This window comes from Bactrocera tryoni, chromosome 4 (genome assembly GCF_016617805.1).
Source record: "Bactrocera tryoni isolate S06 chromosome 4, CSIRO_BtryS06_freeze2, whole genome shotgun sequence".
Lineage (NCBI taxonomy): Eukaryota > Metazoa > Arthropoda > Insecta > Diptera > Tephritidae > Bactrocera > Bactrocera tryoni.
The window spans coordinates 71,526,276-71,546,487 of record NC_052502.1 but is presented as its reverse complement, the minus strand read 5'-3'; the positions used below and the strand labels follow the sequence as shown (position 1 = coordinate 71,546,487).

The following is a 20,212-nucleotide window of genomic DNA, read 5'->3' as shown; positions in this document are numbered from 1 at the left end:
TTGAACTAGCGTTACAAGTTATTGTATATATTTTAAGGGCCAAAAATGTAAAACTTTAACAGAATTGCAGAACTTTGTTCCGTACGTGCAGTAGAATAAGATTTTTTGATATAGAATTGATAAAAAAAATTCAGTTCGAGTACTGGAACGAAATTTCTTAAAAGAGAAAATGGCAAAACAAATATTGGTTCGATATTTTTTCTAAATTTTTTTCAATATTTTCTCGATGTTTTAATGCATTTTGTTTTACTTTTTCTAATAAATTTGTTATCAAAGGGCAAATGCTACTCTATCACGAAAACAATTTTCTTTATCAAAATATTCGAATTGCTTTAAGACAAATTTAACCTACTTTTAAAATACTTCAGCTTAACAAAAGACTTATAATTACACTTTTACACAATATGTTAGCCACCTGCGTCTAATCGCCGCTACACACAAATATCTATCACAGCAAACAAAGATAAAGAAATTTTTGAAAAACTGCTCATAAAATGCTTGTCGCTACAATTACTATAAGCGCAACAACAAAACAAATGTAATTGTAACAAATTATATTTGGTTGGTGATGCATTTTCAATTCCATGAAAACTATCAAGCTACAGATAAAGTAATTTAAAGTAAGAAAGAAAAACTAGTTGCACTCATATTTCCACCACCACTTTTACACACCACTTGGATTTTGTTCAAAAAAATATAAAAGAGAATAAAAACTAAAGAAGCACAGGTGACTCATCGAAAAAATATGTGCATTCGAGATGAATAGCACTAACACATATGTACATAACTATACATACATATACAAAAATGTCTAGTTACCTGTTTTTTATCGTTTTACTAAATCTCGATTTTATTATTGTGTGGCATGAGATGAATTAGATTCTGACGCATAAAATCGTACAAAAAGTAGATGTTAAGCACACATTTAAAGGTCACACAAAAGGTAACAAGAATATGCGTGTCGAAAAGGTAACAGTAGTTGTTAGTGCATTGATTGCATGGCAGTGTCAAAGTGCGTGCATGACAACATACGTGAATATAATGGCTGTGTTCAGTGAGCACAATGTCTGCAGGTGATGAGACTGTGTTTCGAGTTATGGTTGCTTGTGACGAGTGCAGCATTAAGATAAAGTTGCTTGTTGAGGATTAACGTGTGTGCTTGAACGTGTTAGAAAATGGTGAGAATGCTTTGTTTTGAGTAATTAAATGAGGTGTTGAGCAAATTAGTGTGGATAAGCGGGCTATTATGAGAAAGTAATAATAATATAACAAAAATGTGTGAAGAAAAATAAGCAAAATACAAATAAAATAATTAAAAATAAGGAAAAATTAAATGAAATTTTACAATATTATACATTCAGAAATAAAAAATATAAAATAAAGAAAGAAAATAAAATATGTTTAAAAATATAAAACATTAAAAAATAATAATAAGAATAAATTTTTATTTGATTGAAATATGTATATGTACATATGTATATATATGTATGTATGTAATAAATAGCATAAAGTGAAAATAGTAGTTTTAAATACAATAAAAAAATTAAACAAAAATTACAAAAAATAACAAAATGGATTTAATATTAACAAAAAAGAATAAACTATATTATAAAGATAAATTAAAGTAAAAAATATATAAATGAAAAAGTATGAGTTAAAATTTAAAATAGTAAAAAGTATAATAAAATCCTGTAAATTTTGTAAAATTCGAAGGAATTAAAAAATAATTTTACGTAAAAATTGAAAAATAGCTATAGAGAAAAATCTTAACAAAAAAATGAATAAAGGACTATGAGTAAAGATAAATAGTATTCAAATACAGTAAAAATTAATATTAAAAATTGTATTCAAATACAGTAAATTTAATAAAATAAAAAGTAAAAGAGAGTGTTATATAAAGTAATAATTAAATTAAAATGTGAAATTTTATAAAATAAAACATTAAAAATAAAAACAAGACAAAGTGAAATTTATAAAAAGATTGTAAAATTAGGAAAACAATGAAAGTAATAATAATTTAAAATTGAATTCGAATAAGTTAAAAAAATAACTTGATGAAATAAAGTCATGAAATAAAAAAAATCACTAAAATAAAATTACATAAATGGAGGAAATTAAAGAAATTAAATCATAAAAAGAAGTGAAATATCAAAAAAATGATAAAAATAAAACCTTAACTATCATTTCAATACGATATAAATAATCAAGCCAAGAAAATTTTTTATTTTATTAGTATTTTTGTCTGATAAAGTAAAAAAAAACAAGTAAGGAAGGGCTAAGTTCGGGTGTCACCGAACATTTTATACTCTCGCATGATAAAGTGATAATCGAGATTTCATTATCCGTCATTTACATATTTTTCGAATACCATATTTGTGCAAAGTTTTATTCCGCTATCATCATTGGTTCCTAATGTACATATATACTCGTATTATACAGAGAAGGCATCAGATGGAATTCAAAATAGCGTTATATTGGAAGAAGGCGTGGTTGTGAACCGATTTCACCCATATTTCGTACATGTCATCAGCGTGTTTAGAAAATATTATATACCGAATTTCATTGAAATCGGTCGAGGAGTTCCTGAGATATGGTTTTAGGTCCATAAGTGGGCGACGCCACGCCCATTTTCAATTTTTAAAAAAGCTTGGGTGCAGCTTCTTTCTGCCATTTTTCCGTAAAATTTAGTGTTTCTGACGTTTTTTGTTAGTCGGTTAACGCACTTTTAGTGATTTTCAACATAACCTTTGTATGGGAAGTGGGCGTGGTTATTATCCGATTTCTTCCATTTTTGAACTGTTTATGGAAATGCCTGAAGGAAACGGCTCTGTAGAGTTTGGTTGACATAGCTATAGTAGTTTCTGAGATATATACAAAAAACTTAGTAGGGGCGGGGCCACGCCCACTTTTCCAAAAAAATTACGTCCACATATGCCCCTCCTTAATGCGATCCTTTGTGCCAAATTTCACTTTAATATCTTTATTTATGGCTTAGTTATGACACTTTATAGGTTTTCGGTTTTCGCCATTTTGTGGGCGTGGCAGTTGGCCGATTTTGCCCATCTTCGAACTTAACCTTCTTATGGAGCCAACAAATACGTGTACCAAGTTTCAGCATGATATCTCAATTTTTACTCAAGTTACAGCTTGCACGGACGGACGGACACAGACGGACGGACAGACAGACATCCGGATTTCAACTCTACTCGTCACCCTGATCACTTTGGTATATATAACCCCATATCTGACTCTTTTAGTTTTAGGACTTACAAACAACCGTTATGTGAACAAAACTATAATACTCTCCTTAGCAACTTGTTGCGAGAGTATAAATATTAAAGATAAAAAATAAATAGCGTTAATTTATACATATACTTTTATATTTTTCCTAACTTAATTGGTCTTAATTTTTAAATCACCGCTTACCTTCAATAAAATCGTACATTTAGTTATTCTACAATTTAATTACAGACTTTGAGCCTTCAAATTAAATTCACATTATCGAATGTCAATCAGTTTGATAACCCAGTAAAATTCAATGAAAATTAATTTCTTGCACGCAATCTTGCTTCACAGTACAATTCAAGCATTAGAAAAAGAAGCCGCCACGAAGGACATTGCAAATGTAGAACAACAATCACAACTTAATGAATTTGCCGATATAAAATAAACAAACAAGAAGTCGCTATAAAGCGCATAAATATTGAAACAGCCTTGACCATACATACAAAAGTACGTACATAGATAGTCTATTACTTAATACGCGCCGCGCGATTTCACTTCAAGCATGAAATGCGACAATTACTGTTTATAGTATATGTTTGTATATACATATGTATGTATAGTATATGTAGATACATAGTTCATAGCTTTTATCATTTTTTACTGTCTCCATTTGGTATGATGTCAACCGCAACGCGGCAATATTTGTATGTTTGTCTATTACTTGCCCTCAAAGGCGGCACACATGGAACGCTGGCTACTAACTGCTTACTAACCGCTTACTAACTTAAATACACAAAAGTATACACATACCTAAGTGGATACTAAGTGCTTAGTTAATTTGTTAATCCCGCTTGTTAAAATAGAAATAAAACGTAAAACTAGGTTAGGGAGTGGTACAGTTTAATGTGCGTCAAAATAAAGGCAAAAAAAAAAATTGGCGCAGGAAGGAATTTTGCGGGCATGTTGGCGGAACAAAGTCTGTAATTATTTAATTAAGCGCAGAAAAATGGCATAATTGTTGTTGAATAATAACGGAACTTTTTTCAAATATTTATATTGTGCAATATGTGCCGACAAAGCAAGAGAAGTAGGGGAAGCGAGTGCGAGTGTGGTGGAAGTGGGCAGTAAAGCAAGTGTTTATAATGGAAATTTGCTGGAAAAATTAAATTAAGCACTTGGAAAATTAAAAATGCGCCACAAAATGTGTGCAATTTAATTGTCGAGGAAATGTGCAACAAAAAATATTTTATATTTTAATTATATATTTTTTTTCCATGCGCTACTAAAGTTTTATGGGTTTCGATTGGCTATGGTTTGAAATAATTATTTATGCAATTATTGGAAATATTTTACGATTTTCAAGCAATTTAAGCATACAATATAACTTGCGTAATTTGATTACATTTTTTTTGCAATTTTTGAAATTTAGCTATTTATATTATAATATATTTTTTACATGAGGAAATTACATATATTTTTTACAATTAAACAATATTACTACAATATAAATGTAAACAAATTTTAATTGCCTCATAAAAAAATATATTATTTATATTTTAAATAACTTTATTTAAATAAAATTTAGTTTTTTATTTAATTTTTTTTTTTAATTTTTTACATGCATAACATTTTATTATTTAATTAAAATTAACGTTAAAAAATTTTCTAATATCATTTTCAAAAGCATTTTTATGACCCAACACATAAAAATTATTCTTATTAACTTTAAAATATTTTATGCGTTGAGTTTAACTTTTTTTATTTGTACCAAACTATTTTTTAAACACTTTTTTATTTATATATAAATATATAAATTTAGCAATGCATATACATATATTACACATATTTAATGCAATTTTATCACCTTTGTTAAAAAAAAAGTTAATGCTTTTTTTCTACAAATTTCTTTCTTTTCTTTCAAACTTTTTACACGTTTTCTTTCGTTTTTTAATTTAAAATATATTTTAATATTTAATTTTTCCTGAAATATGTGTAAATACTCAAACGATTCGTCAAGTGTTTTGCCTTTAAAAGATTAATAAATTATAAATTAATATTAGCAATTTATACAATTTATCAACGTGTGGCCACAGTGTAATTGTGCGTTGACAGGCCAATCATATGGTAACAGCAAAAGAAAACAATATACAGAGAATTAAATATTAAAAACTCAACAACTTTAAAGTACATATTAATAAAAATAAATAATATTAAAATAACACTGAAAATAAAATTAATTAAATTTGCCAAACTAGCAGCAAACAATTTGTGCTACAAATTAATTAAAAAGTGGCAATAAAAACTAAAAATGAATGCATAAATTAGAAGCTAATAAATTACAAAGTACAAACATATGTATGTAACTGTTTGTATGTACGTTTAAATGTATATATTTACAAGAAGCACCACACAAAAATTAAATTAAACAAGTGAAAGAACGCCGAAAGCGGCAAATCCCATTAAAAAGCCCATTAAAAGGGAAAGTGACGTCAGGCTTCGTGGGCGCGCACAACTTGCTTGTAGAATGCCTAGCTCAGCATAGTTGTTTACAACGCTTTGGTGGCCGGTTTTAGCAGCAAGTGGGTAGGTCAAACAGTCGGCGTTTACAGTTACAGTTATAGTTAGTGTTACCTTGAACGCCACTTTAGCGTTTTCCACAAAAATATTTGCACGCACATTTGCTTAAACGCCGTTTTTTCGAATACGTTCTTTTATTAATTTAATTTAATCATTTACATAAATACTTTTTTGGCATTTTCAAATGCTCACATACATATGTATGTACATTTTGTGGCAACACTTTTAATGACAGCGCGAAAATGTGCAACTAATATTCGTGTTTGATGAAATAAGTGCGATTAGCAGGAAATTTACTCGCCGCATTTTAATAGATTAAGTGCTTGGAAAAACAGCACAACAACAGCAACAAGCGAAAAAATGCAAATACCGAGTAATGATAATAAATTGTAAAGGCAAACAAAAGAAAAACTAGAAAAAACTACTAAACGACTCGTCACGCGATTGTCAGCGCGCGCTTGCTGGCTTTGTTTTGCTTTTTTTATTTGCTATAACATATTAATGGTAATGCTGGCAGCAGGGTTGGCTGTTTGCTCGTAATTTGGCGCAGATGTAGAGCGGAAAAGCGCACAAATGGATGTCACGTTTGCGCGCATCGCATGTGACGATAAAAAGCTTAGAGCGATTAATATTTGTACACACATAAATATGCATAAATGTATGTGTATATGTGCGTACATAAATATATTTATATTAATGCATGCATGCAAACACTTAAATGTACAAATGCGCCGCCGCGGGCAAATGCTTACGAATTTACTTTGTTAGCACACAGTCAAACGTACTTACATGTGCATATGCATATGTACATAGATGTAAGTATTAATGTACATATGTTTGCTGTAAGCACTTAGCTGTTGAAATGTATGAGCAAACAATGGCACATTAATCTTAGCGCGCTTTGATGGCGCGAAAAACGCTGTACGGCGACGCTTTAACAACAACTCAACATATTTTCAATTATAGCAGGGTAAAGTAATTGTTGGCAGCAAGTATTTATGTAAATACTGCATATGTACAGCTGTGTTCATTGAAATAGCAGTGCAGATGACCTGTACGTTTTAGATGGACAAATTCTATTATAAAGTCCAATATTAGATAAAAAATGTTTTAGAAGTGATAAATTATGTATTTTTACATTATTTAGAAATTCTTTTGTGTTACTTTTTTCTATATTTTTTAAGTATGAATGAATAATAAAATAAGAGCGCTAATTTGTGCTGTTCAGTGAAATAGCAGTGTTAACAAAAAATATTAAAAAAATCAACATAACTCATTAATTAACTCATTTATACCAAATAACATTTTGGTATTGTCTTAATACTTTGTTGTGTATCCTTTATTGACCATTACAGCCTCGCAGCTACGTGGCATGGAGTCGACCAAGTCCTGGCAACGCTTAAGGGAATCTACGCCCATGCCTCTCGAAGAACCTGCCAAAACTGCGGCTTAGAAGATGGGGATTGCTTTGAAATTAAGCTCTTGACGTCTCCCCATAAGTTTTCGTAAGGTTGAGATCCGGGGATTGAGCTGGTCATGGCATTAAATCGATTTTTTCTTGGCTGAGCCGATTTTTGGCTACTTTGCTGAAGTGTTTTGGATCGTTATCCTGCTGGAGTGTCCATTTTAAGGCCATATTCCAACTGGGATATGTCAGCATAGCGTTCCTTAATATCTCCACGTACACCTTTTGATTCATGATCCCAACGATCATATGTATTGGGCCCACACCGCTATAGCGCGCTATAGGAAAGACAGGTCCTTATCAAAATTTTAAAGCTACCATGGTTTACTGTCTTGACCGTGTAATTTGGAATATACTTGTGTTCGGGGGTCGACGGACGTACTGTCTAGAGCCTGAACCACAAAACAAGACCATTTTGGACTCATTTGTTCAAAGGATATTGCCCCGTTGTGATATTAGCCAGTTCAAATGGCTTTTGGCAATCTCCAACAATCTCCAACCGGGATTTGATATGTATTTGACTAAGTAGAGGCACCTTTTGTGGGCTTCGCGCATTCAAATTTTCATTCACCAGTCGTCGTCGAATAATTTCGTTGCTGATCCCCAATTCCCGCTCCGCTTTTATTTCCCTAGATGATGCAAAGGGATTGCTTTTGCAGAAGCGCACTATGCGTCGGTCCTCTAAATTTGTAGTTTTGCGTAGGGCACCATGTTTTTCGGGCTTCAGTTCATGATTTATGGCATTGTATACCATCTTGGCAGAACATTTTAAACGATTTTGTATTTCTTTGTATATTTTCCCCTCTTTTTTAAGCTCAACAATCAAAAGCCTATCTTTCTTGGAGCAGTGAGGTCCTTTACCCACTAAAATTTAAATTTTTTCATTGTTATAGTGTATTGTCATTTAACTTACAATAATAAACTTAATCGAACTCATTATTCAAAATTTTAAAATTTTTCTCGGCACTTTTCGTTGAGAAAAATTAAAAACTGCTATTTCAGTGAACAGCCAAAAAGATGTGGATTTTCGCTAAAAATATGAAAAAAAGCATCAAATACATCAAATTTAACGAGGTTTTTACATTTTTCTATACTCTATATTCTATTTTACAAAAACCATGCGCAAGCGATCAACAAACAGATAGGAGTATGCAAAAAAAACCGTTATATATTTTCGCATCTCTTGCACTGCTATTTCAATGAACACAGCTGTAAAAAAGTGAAAAATTAGTGATTAAACAAAACACTTATGATAATCAAAGCGTATAAATTAAAAAAAAATGCAAAAAAAAGGCAAAAAATAATGACAAAGGGAATTCAAAGAAATTAATATTAAAAAAATAAAATAAATAATAACAAAAAATTGAAAAAAAAATTGAAAAAAATAAAAATAAATAAATTGTAATAACAAAAAAAATGAAAAAAAATATTTTTTTTACATACATATACATACATATCAACATCAATTATACAGATCGTACAAATATTTTTATTTCCTCTTCAACGCGTGCCAATTGCTTTTATTGTTAATCACTTTGTCATTAATGATTATACAAGTTTGAATAATAAACACGCTTTATGATAATAGCTTATTTATTATTTGTTTTTTAGACGTTGGTTGTTGTTGTATGTACATATGTATGCTTTATACATTTATTGATACGTTTGATTATCATAATAATAATTATAAATATTTTTTTTCCAAATAAGAAAATTTTATATATGTACATATACATATATGTATGTACATACATACATAAATGTATTTGAAAGGATTTTCTAAATGCAAATAAAATTTATTCGCACTAGTGGCAAGTTTTTAGTTAATCTACAATTAGCTGCGAGACAAGCAAAAACATTTTTTAAATACCATATATGGTATGAATTGATTGAAATTTAGAAACTTTTAAAATTTTCAAAAATTGTAAAATTTTTAAATTTTGAGAATTTTCGAAAATTTTGAAACCTTTAAAATTTTCTAAAAAATGCAAAATTTCTAAATTTTGAGAATTTTTGAAAATTTAGACTTTGTATTTTTGGAAATCTTAACATTTCTATTTATTATTATTTTTAAAATTTTAAAACTCTCCAAATTTTTCTAAAAATTGTAAAATTTGAAAATTTTGAAAATTTTCAAAAATTTTGAAACTTTTAAAATTTTCTAAAAATTGTAAAATTTCTAAATTTTGAAACTTTTAAAATTTTCCAAAAATTGTAAAATTTCTAAATTTTGCGACTTAAAATTTTAAAACTTAAATTTTTCTAAAAATTTTAAAATTTCAAAATTTTGAAAATTTAGAATTTGTATTTCTGGAAAATTTTAAAATTTCTAAATTTTGAGTATTTTTAAAATTTCTAAAATTTTGAAACTCTCAAAATTTCTTTAAAAATTGTAAAATTTTAAAATTTTGAGAATTGTTGGAATTTGAGAAGTTGTATTTTTGGCAAGAAAAAACTGCTTGTCTCGATCACTTGCTCACTTTCTCCAAATACGGCGACGTTTTTTAATTTACCTTAGACGAAAACCTTGCCTAGTACGCATACCATTTTTCTTTGCTAATTTGAACAGGTACTCTTTGCAAAAATTCCATTACACTCGAAGAAACTAGTTAACTGCAACTATTTATTTCTTAAACGATCTTAATCTTGCGCTTCTTCCATAACGACTTAAGGTTTTGGCCTTGCTGGCGCCTACTCTAAATTTAATGAATTGTGTGCAATACCTTTTTTGTAGTATGTGGAAGGAAACTGTCATTATTGCAATTATCCTTTTAACATGTTTGACAGCAGCTTTCATTCCAGCAATTATACTGTCGTGCTAATCTTTTGAGTATACAAATCTAATTAGAACTTTCCAATTACATCAGTAGGTACTTACAAATAGTACAAACATTTATTACAAATTGAAATCTTCGGAAATTGCAACCTTGACTCATTTACACACATAGCTTTTTACATGCATATATGTACATACATACATATGTACGTATGTATGTATGTACATGAAACCTCATAGCAACACATATTCAAATAAATTAATTAAATGCCTATAAGTAAATTGTTTTCAATTGACTTTACTGCATTTCGATAACGATTCATATGTATGTATGTACATATGTAAATACATGTGTTTTTTGCTCCACCACAGCAAACGGTCACAATGTCAACGCGGCAACGGCATCTTATTACACTTGCGTTGTTGGTGACATTTCAAGGCTGTTTAATTACAATATTACAATCACATTTATGGCGTCAAATGAACAATAAATAGATTTACAAATACATTTGTAAATACTTATTTCTCCTCCACACGCTTGCCAGATAAAAATTATTACAAACTTTTTGTTTTTGTTTTTGTCTGCGCTTTGCTGAAAGTGCAATCGAGAAAGGAAAATGTGAGGACGCTGATGGCGCCAGGCAATGTGCCAAAATGATAATTACAAATGGCAAATGGAAAATAGATTTTATAGCTTGTAATTGCATGGAAACTTAATAAATGTGTATGCAGGTGCTTGTAACGACAATTTTTATTGCATAAGTGAGTTTTTTTTATTGTGCAATGTGGCTACTCTTTTGTAAATGACTTATTGAGCGAACGATAACTGTGCAATTGCGATATTGTGTACTTGTTTACATATTAGAATCGTAAAAAACATGAATAAACTTGCTAAATTTTGTGCAGTTACATTTTATAACAAAAAAAAAAAAAACAAAATATGAAAGTTGCTGTTGTGTTGTAATTATAATGAAATTTAAAAAAAGATGAAATTTCTTGGTTTTATTGTATTTTGTGCAATTTAAATTGCTAATAAAAATTAAAAATGAATGTTGATTGTTTTTGTATTGACTGAACGTGCCGATAAGCCATACAGCAATTATTAATAAACAAAACAACAAAAATAAAAACAAATTAGCACTATTGGACTTCGTCACTGAGTATGAATAACGAGTTAACGAACGTATCATTCACAGTAGACGCGAGGCAAGCGCTTTGTTTATTTGCCTGCAAAGGTCAGTGTACGAACCATGGTGAATTTTACTTTGACTCAGCAGCGGCAGCAACAATTGCGGTAGCTGCCGCAGCTTCCGTTACTTCGCACAGTTATTCTCTGTTAGCAGCAACTGTTATGGTAGACCAAATACTAGCTACGGTATAGAATTAAATTTAAAAATAAACTCAAACTTTGACTTTGAAATGCGTGTTCAAGTGGCAAACTGGTTGTAGCGGCGGCATAGCCTGTGTGTGAGAGCTCAAGGTATGTGTGTATGCTTATGCAATACAACAACTGCGGGTGTAACGTATTTACATAAGTATGTAGGTTGGTTTGTTGTTGTTGGCGGTGACATTTCCAGCTAGCCGCCGGATGTTATTGTAATAGCAATAACAACCATATGCATAACAAAGGCTTGCAAATGACCTTGACTGGGTGGAAGTGAGACGCGCTGTGTAATATTTTTGTTTGGTTTTTGGTTGGAAAAGGGTGTTTTAGTTTTTTTTTCGCTTTGTTTGTGCTTTTAACTAATTGAAAGGTGTTTTTATTTGCATATGAAATGTTTTGAAGTGATTAATTTGCATATGTATGACGTTTATATTTGCATTTGTATGAATGTATGTACATAAATTTGTATGGCTCGTGCGCGCTTGCAATCAAAATTATTAATTAGTGAGAGCATAAATTAGCGGGAAGACGTTATGGTAGAAAAAACAGATTAAAAAGCTAAAATTTAAGAAAAAAATTAAAAAAAAAAACAGAAAATGTATTCCAAAAAATTAAAATAAATTAATAAATAAATATTTTAAATATATAATGCAAATACCAAAAATAGCAAATATAATACTAAAAATATTTAAAAAATGTGTTTAAAAATATATTTAAATATTTATAATAATTAAATATTATATAAATATGTATGTACATAAATACATAATAAAAAATAAAAAAAATTAAATTTGATTAAGAAAATAAATAAATAAATATATGTATGTATATAATAGTAAAAAGCAATTTGTAAACTTCAATTATAAAAAATTACGAATTATTGGAAAAAATATATAAACCGATATTAACAAAAATTATTAAATAATTCGGTAATTAAATATAAAAAAAAACGAAAAAAATAATTAAAGTTATTGATATATAATAAATACCAAACAGATAAAATAATTAAATATAAAAATTGTAAGAAAAAATAAATACGGTGATATTTGTATATATACATACATACATATGTATGTATGTATGTACATTTGTATGACGCATTTATTGGATTAAAGTCATATTTGTTAATTGATGCCGACTAAAAAATGTATGGCCAACTCCGCAGATTTAAATAAACAATTTTTCGTGAAATAAGTCAAATGTAAATCCACTCCCAAATGAAAATGAAAGTTAGTGATCTATATTGCTAAAAAGCTGCAATATAGTGCAGATTATGCAAATTGTTACAATTCATCACTCAGTGAAATATATAAATAAATTAATTTTTATGCCGTCGCCACCTTTCACTCGCCAAATAACATGTCTTTCACTTTACTCTCGCCTACAGATTAGAAGTCTCACGCAATTAGCTTCGAGCGGCAGCCCATTGCGGCGCGAAAACACCTTCACATCGGTCACAGCCCAACAAGTGACAGTCTTATCGTCGTCGCCATCGTCTACGGCGGCGGCGATACAAACTGCGGCAGCCATTAAGCTGCGCAAGTACAGCGATCGTTGTCTGACCACAGCCGAGGCCAAATCGCACACCTACCGCATTTCGATGGCCAATTTGGAGGAGACACAAGAGTCCGAACTGGACATGATATTGGGCGAACTGAGCTTATTGGAGGCGCAAATTAATTGCGGTGATGCTGCCTTTCTACCCGGTTGCGGTGTGCCTGGACCGCAGCAGCATGTAAATCAAACAAGCGGCCTGAACATGGGTACAGCACCGCCAACACGCACACATTCGCGCACAAATTCCACCATTTCAGGTGCCACAACTATTTCGCTATCCGGTTCGTCGGAGTGCGGCAGCAGTGCCACCACGCATTCGTTGGCCTCCTCCTCGGGCGTTTCGGAGAACGGACAGAGTAGCGTGGGCAGCGGCGGTAGCGTGAGCAGTGTGATGGGTGTCACTATGGTTGGTGTGGGTGGCGGTGTGGTGGGCATGATGCGCGAGCCGCGCACCGAATCGCCGGACAATGATTCCGCTTTCAGTGATACGGTTTCGCTCTTGTCCAGCGAGTCGTCCGCCTCGAGCAGCGCTAGCTCGGCGCTGCATCACAAGCAAATGCAGCAGTTGCAGCAGCAACAGCAGCTTCAGTATATGCAACAACAGCTGAGCGGCACTACATTGAGCAGCAGCAAGGCGGCCAAGATACAGTTGGCGCTGCATAAGTTGGAGCATCCATCCATACGCAGATTGTTTGTGAAGGCGTTTACCTCGGACGGCGCTTCCAAGTCGCTATTGGTTGATGAGCGCATGACATGTGGTCACGTGACACGCTTGCTGGCCGATAAGAATCACGTGCACATGCAAGCCAATTGGGCGCTGGTAGAGAATTTGGGCGATCTGCAAATGGGTGAGTACTAGTGGTATTTCGATGAAGAATTTATTTTACCGTTGCTTTGTTATTCCCAGAGCGTCTCTTCGAGGATCACGAGCTGTTGGTGGATAATTTAATGACTTGGAATTCGGATGCGGGTAATCGTGTGCTTTTCCAACAGCGCAGCGACAAGGTATCGCTTTTTGCCAAACCCGAAATCTACTTGCCGGGCCCACAAATGGCGCCTGGCAGTCAACATGATGAGCATACACGCGCTATGTTGTTGGAGGAGTTCTTCGAGACCAACTCACAGCTGCAGGTCGATGGTCCACTATATATGAAAGCCGATTCGAAGAAGGGCTGGAAACGTTATCACTTCGTGTTGCGATCTTCCGGTCTCTACTACTTTCCGAAAGAGAAAACGAAGAACACACGTGATTTAGCTTGTCTAACGCTCTTCAATGGCTACAATGTGTATCGCGGTTTGGGCTGGAAGAAGAAATGGAAGTCGCCCACGGACTATGCGTTCGGCTTCAAGTCAGCCGTTGATTCGTCATTGGGTAAAACATGCCGTACATTGAAAATGCTGTGCGCTGAGGATTTGGAGACAATGGAGAAGTGGATCACGGCCATACGCATCTCGAAATACGGCAAACAGCTGTGGGATAGCCACAAAACACTAATGGATGATCTCAGTTTGGGTGATGTGATGTCACAGAGCAGTTTCGGCGTGTCGATGCGTAGCGAATCGATTAGCAGCATCTCATCGGCTGTTCCTTCACAGTGCGGTAGCGTCTCCTCTGCCGTTTCGAGCATGTCCAATTCGAGCGGACGCGTTTCGCGCGCCTCCTCATCTTCGTCAAGTGGCTGCCTTTCGGACGACAACAACGGCTTCGACTCTGAATTCACCACAGGCACCATCAAACGTAAACCTTCGATGAAACCGAATCTACCGTTGACTACTATGACGCGCCAGTTGAAGGAAGTCGGTGAAATAACTATTTGTGAGGGCAGTGGCGCTGATGTGCAGGACGCCACCTCGCCTGAGCGCAGCGGCACGTTAACGCGTCGACACAGTCGCCGCAAATCGCAAGAGAGCAACGGTAGCGGTACACTAAAACGGCGCCAGCCCACAGCGGCTGTGGCCAAACGCGGTTCGGCCGAAAGCATGAACGCAACCGCTTGCAATTCATCTGGTTCCTCCAATTCGACACCTACGCCAACGCCCAGCATTTGCACCAAGCCGCTGCTGGAATATGAAGCGTCACGCGCCACACCTGTTAACGATGTGGCCGGCGTCACAAACTGCATGTCCTCATCAACACTCTCGCTAGACTCGCTGCCGCCACCACCACCGCCTCCGCCGATTACCGATGAACATGAGATATACGGCTCACAGCTGTCGCTGGTTTCATTGCCACCGCCGCCACCACCAGAAGATGTCATGGTATATCCACAGCCGCCACAAGAATACGCGTGTGCTGGTGGCCTTAAGTCAAACGGCATGCCACCGGCGGTGCCTGCAAAGCCGCAAAAATCGCAACAAACGCCCGTCAAGGGACCGGCGCCACCCTACAAGGCGCCACCAGAGTATGTGGGGCAAGCGCACGCTCAGCATATGAACAATAGCAACAACAACAGTGGTATTAATGCTGCTGCGGCCGCTGGACTGCCACCACCACCACCACCAACGAATACGGGCACACAAAAGAAAGTCTCCTTCGCCGATTCGCCAGTGTTGTTGCGTCGCAAAATGTGCTCTCCCGAGCCGCCCGTGTGTGTAATGCAAATGCATGCACAGCCCATTTATGGTTACGCGCCTTGTCCGCTGCCACCGCCACGCGCTGATATGACGCGTCTTTCCACGAACTCTTCGAACTGCAGTTCCATCGACTTTGGCTCACCGAAGCGCCTGCAGGAGTCCACCTCGAATCCGCCGCGTGACTTTCTCAAGGATCTGCAGCGCGTAATGCGTAAGAAATGGCAAGTGGCCCAGAAGTGCAAACTGGAACCGGCCACAACGCCGCACGAAGTGCTCGGCTTTCGTGATTTCAACGACGAGTTGCACAATTTGAATGCCTCCGCCACCACACACTACTACCGCGAGACGGCCAATGTGAGCAATTGGGTGCAGGAGCATTATGGCGCAGGCGCACCACCACCGCCGCCGAGCGAGTATGCGCTCTACGAAAATTTGCATGCGAATGATGCGCCGAACGGCATGGGCGGCACAGCAGTCATGATGGAACCACAATTCCCTATGAGCGGCACGGCGGTGGCTGCAGCAGCGGCACAACGCAAGAAGCGGCCACCGCCACCACCACCCAAACGCAGCGATTCGACGCAGCTGACGCATAGGGTTTAGGGATGTGGCGGAGGCCAACGTCGCCGGCATTGGTTTCTGTGCGGTTGGTAAAATATAGCGTTGAGGCGGCTGCTTAAACGCCTGCTAGTGTTGCGAAGTGCGAGCGAGAACGCTGCGTATATGAGCGCCGAAAAAGGTGGAGAGATTTATGTGTTATGCTTAGGTAGGGTTCAGAACCTGTGTCTGCTGCGCGGCCAGTTGCTAAGCGAATTGCGGCGGCAATAGGCACAAAATATGTCCTTTTAATGTAGTTTATAATTCAGCTATATATAAAATTAACAAATTTTTATATATATTTACATGCTTATACATTAATACATATGGTATGGACGTCTAATAGTTAAGATTTACATACATACAGGCATTAATGCTTTAGAGTAAAGCGAGTTTTCGCGCAAAATTTTTTTTAGGTTAAGATAACAAAACGCTACTTAAATGCTTTCAGAATGTCTACGCCTAGGAATTGTACAATATGCCATACTACTTGATTGAAGCGAAAAGGGGGAAGGTAATTTGCTAAGAGGGGCACTCAGTAATGCATCTATAAAATAAGCTAAGAAGTTTTCAAAAAAATTTATATCCTTTAAATCATAAAAGGATAGCGCATTACATTTTTTAAAAAATTATAATTTTTTGTAAACTCTACACAACCCTCCATACAAATGCAAGTATAAGTAAAAGCGCTTAAGAATATGCGTGCAAATGCTAAGGAATAAGATTTTTGAAACTCTACACAACTCTCCACACACTTTTAAACTAAAAAATTCCAAATATGCGCAGAACAGCTAGCGCAAATGTGCATAAACGCTATGGTTTAAGTTTTTCAAAACTCTACACAACCCTGCACACTTTTTTTAACTCATAAATCCCAAATCTGCGCAGAACAGTTTACGCAAATGTGCATAAACGCTTTGGTTTAAGTTTTTCAAATCTCTACACAATTCTCCACAAAATTTATTCGCTATAAAAATGCAAGTATGCGTAAAAGCGCTTAAGCAAATGCGAGTAAATGCTAAAGATTATAGTATTTGCGAAATTCTACACAACCCTCCAAGAACTCTCCACTAAATTTTTCGTCCCTAAACATTTTTGTATGTGTCTTGTCTTAACAAAATCCTTTAAACATATTAGCGCCATAAAATAATCGTGAAATCTCCACTCTTTGTGCTCCACCTGTATTAGGCAAGCAATACTTCGCAAATATCCAATTAATATGTCATGCGAATTTTGTATTTTAGCAAAAATTTTTAAACGAAATTTAAAATTTGTCTAATTCTAAAATAATATAATTATAAGCCAAATTTTTTATTTCGCATTAAGCAGCAACTAAACGAATATTTAGTACTTTAGTATTATTGTACCAAAATGGCAAATCTACACACATTTAACGATTGCCAGCAGCATGTAATGCAAACTTGAAACCCTGAATTTCATTTCATTTTACTGTAAATATAAGTCTACACTTTTATGTGTGCGAAAAATTTTCGAACAAAGTTATGAAGTAGTTTATTATTTGTATAATAATTGAAATGAACTTTAACGCCTTACGATTTAGAAGCGAATATTAGCGTTTAGCTTTTAGTGTAAAATTTGAAAAAAATAAGAATTTGTAAACTAAAAAGATAATTTCTTATTGTCCAATTGGCGTCTACAAACTAAGCTTGTATGTGTATGTACTTATTTAAGTGAAATTCTTAAAGTAATATGTGAAATGAAACGGAAAGGAAATTAATTTTATGAATTTTTGAATTTTGTAAAAAATAATAAATTAAAAAATACCGCTTTTCCATAAAATTTCTAAAGCAAATTTATTTGTGTGTAAAAATAATTAATAATAATAGTAATTAAATTGTTCCTAAGCAAAAGCATTTCACTTGAAACATGAAAAATAAGTTGAAAAAAATTAAAAACAAAAATATTTGAAAAAAATATTTTTTAAAATATTTGAAAAAAAAATGAATTTTAAAAAAGCTAAACCGATTGGGCAGTTAAAAAGTTTAAAAAAAAAATATTAAACTGATTTGTGCGTTTCGTGCGACGAGGCGCCGTTAATTACAGGCATGGAATTTTGTAAAAAAAAATTAAAATTGTGAAATAATAATTTTTGCATTTTTTTCGATTGTAAAATTTAGTTGTTACGCTTGTACAGTATGTTAGATACAAGAAATATGTATAAAAATTAAAAAAAAATATAAATAAATAAACTAAAATTCTGTCAAAGTATCAGTGTTCCCCGCTTTTTCTACTATAAAATGCCTCGTAGCGATTTTAGTGCGTTGAAAGCAAAAGTTACTCTCAAACAATTACTAAGTAAATGAAATATTATAAAGTAAATTAAACTATGCATAAAATACGCTAAATAAATAAATGAAAAAAAAAAATAAATTATTAATAAATTTTGCTAAATAAATGAAATTTGCTAGAAAAAAAAAAAAAAAATTAAACAAAAAAAAAAATTAACAAAAACAAAAATATAAAAATGCGAAAAAATACTTATTAAGGCGTCGAAAATATTAATGTAAAAAATCTACAGTTTTGCATAATTTTATATTATATATTTATTACATAGAAAATGTAATTGTATACCACAGATATTTGTAAATGCCATACAAAAGCAGTTTATCGAATATTATACAGCAACTACTATACTACAAAATATAAAAAATATAAATACTTATAAAAGTAAAATAAAATATCAAAATAATTGAAAAAATAAAATACAAATTATTATAAAAATGAAATAAAAATTATGACAAAAATAAAAAAAAGTTATGATATAAAGCATTAGCATTACATAAGCATTGCGTGTGCGCCTTTGTTGTATCTCAAATGTTTGTTTTTTAAAGAAATAAATTTTATTTTGTGTAAATTCAAATTTTCGTTTTTTTATTTTAATTATTGCTTTCCTCTTTTGCAGTTTATGTGAAAATTCAAAAAAAAATATATATATTTTGAAATGCCAGCTTATAAAAAATTTAAAAGTTTTGAACTTCTCAAAAATTTTATAAAGTTAAAAAATTCCAAATTATAACAGTATATGGTATATAGTTTTGAAAACTTGTAGAAATGCTTTTGTTCATTCCAGCTGATTTTAAATATTAAAAAAAGAAAATATAGAAAGTTTCTAAAAATTTTAGAATTCAAAAAATTTTGAATTTATAAAAATTCTAAAATAACAAGAAAAATGTAATATGTATGTACATATGTATATACAGTAGTTTCGAAAACATGTGGAAAATTTTTTAAAAATAAAAATTTAAAAACTTCAAAAATCTTGGAAAATTTTAAAAATTCTAAAATTCCAGAAAACATACATACATATATGGTATACATATTATAAAATTCAAAAAATTTTTAAAAGTTTTAAAAATTCTAAATTATCAAGAAAAATATATACAGCAGCTTCGAAAATTTGTAGAAAACTTTTTAAAAATTATAAATTTTAAAAAATTTGAAAAACTTAGACAATTTTAAAAATTCTAAAATTCCAGAAAATATATACATACATACATATGTATGTATGTATGTATGTATGAATATACATATGTATATGGTAGTTTTGAAATTTATAGACAAGTTTTTATCTAAGCCGGTATATTTTCGAAAAATTACAAAAAATTGGAAAATTTTAGATATTGGAAAAGTTCTAAAATTTGTAGGAAGTACATATGTACAGATGTGTCTACCTTAGAAAAATAAAGGAAAATCTTCTATTTAAGTCAACATAAGTATTGCTAAAAAATTCAAAAAACTTAGATTATAAACATTTTATACATAAAAATTTGTTTAATAAAAAAAATAAACTTAATTCGTAGGTCTTTCCAGTTTATTTAAAATAGCAAATTTCGATAAAATTAAAAAATCAAAAAATTTAGAAAATTATAAAAATTCTAAAATTCCAGGTTGCAAAAATTTGTAGAAAATTCTAAAATTACGAGAACTAATAGTTTCGTAGATTTGTAGGTCCTTCCAACTTTTTAAAAACAAAATAGAAAGTAAAAAAAAAATTAATATTCAACAAGTTTAGAAAGTTATAAAAATTAAAAAAATT

At 32.6% G+C, this 20,212-nt stretch overlaps 1 protein-coding gene across 1 annotated transcript in view; it reads left to right on the top strand.

Moving 5' to 3' along the window:
* Nucleotides 1-17,884, top strand: part of LOC120774026 (ras-associated and pleckstrin homology domains-containing protein 1) — a 40,487-nt gene extending 22,603 nt beyond the window's left edge. Inside the window, exons 2-3 of the mRNA XM_040103319.1 lie at nt 12,815-13,832; nt 13,892-17,884. Of these exons, the coding sequence (XP_039959253.1) occupies nt 12,815-13,832; nt 13,892-16,161 (3,288 nt within the window). The 3' untranslated portion in view covers nt 16,162-17,884. The remainder of the gene's footprint in view (nt 1-12,814; nt 13,833-13,891) is intronic.
* The last annotated feature ends 2,328 nt before the right edge of the window (nt 17,885-20,212 follow it).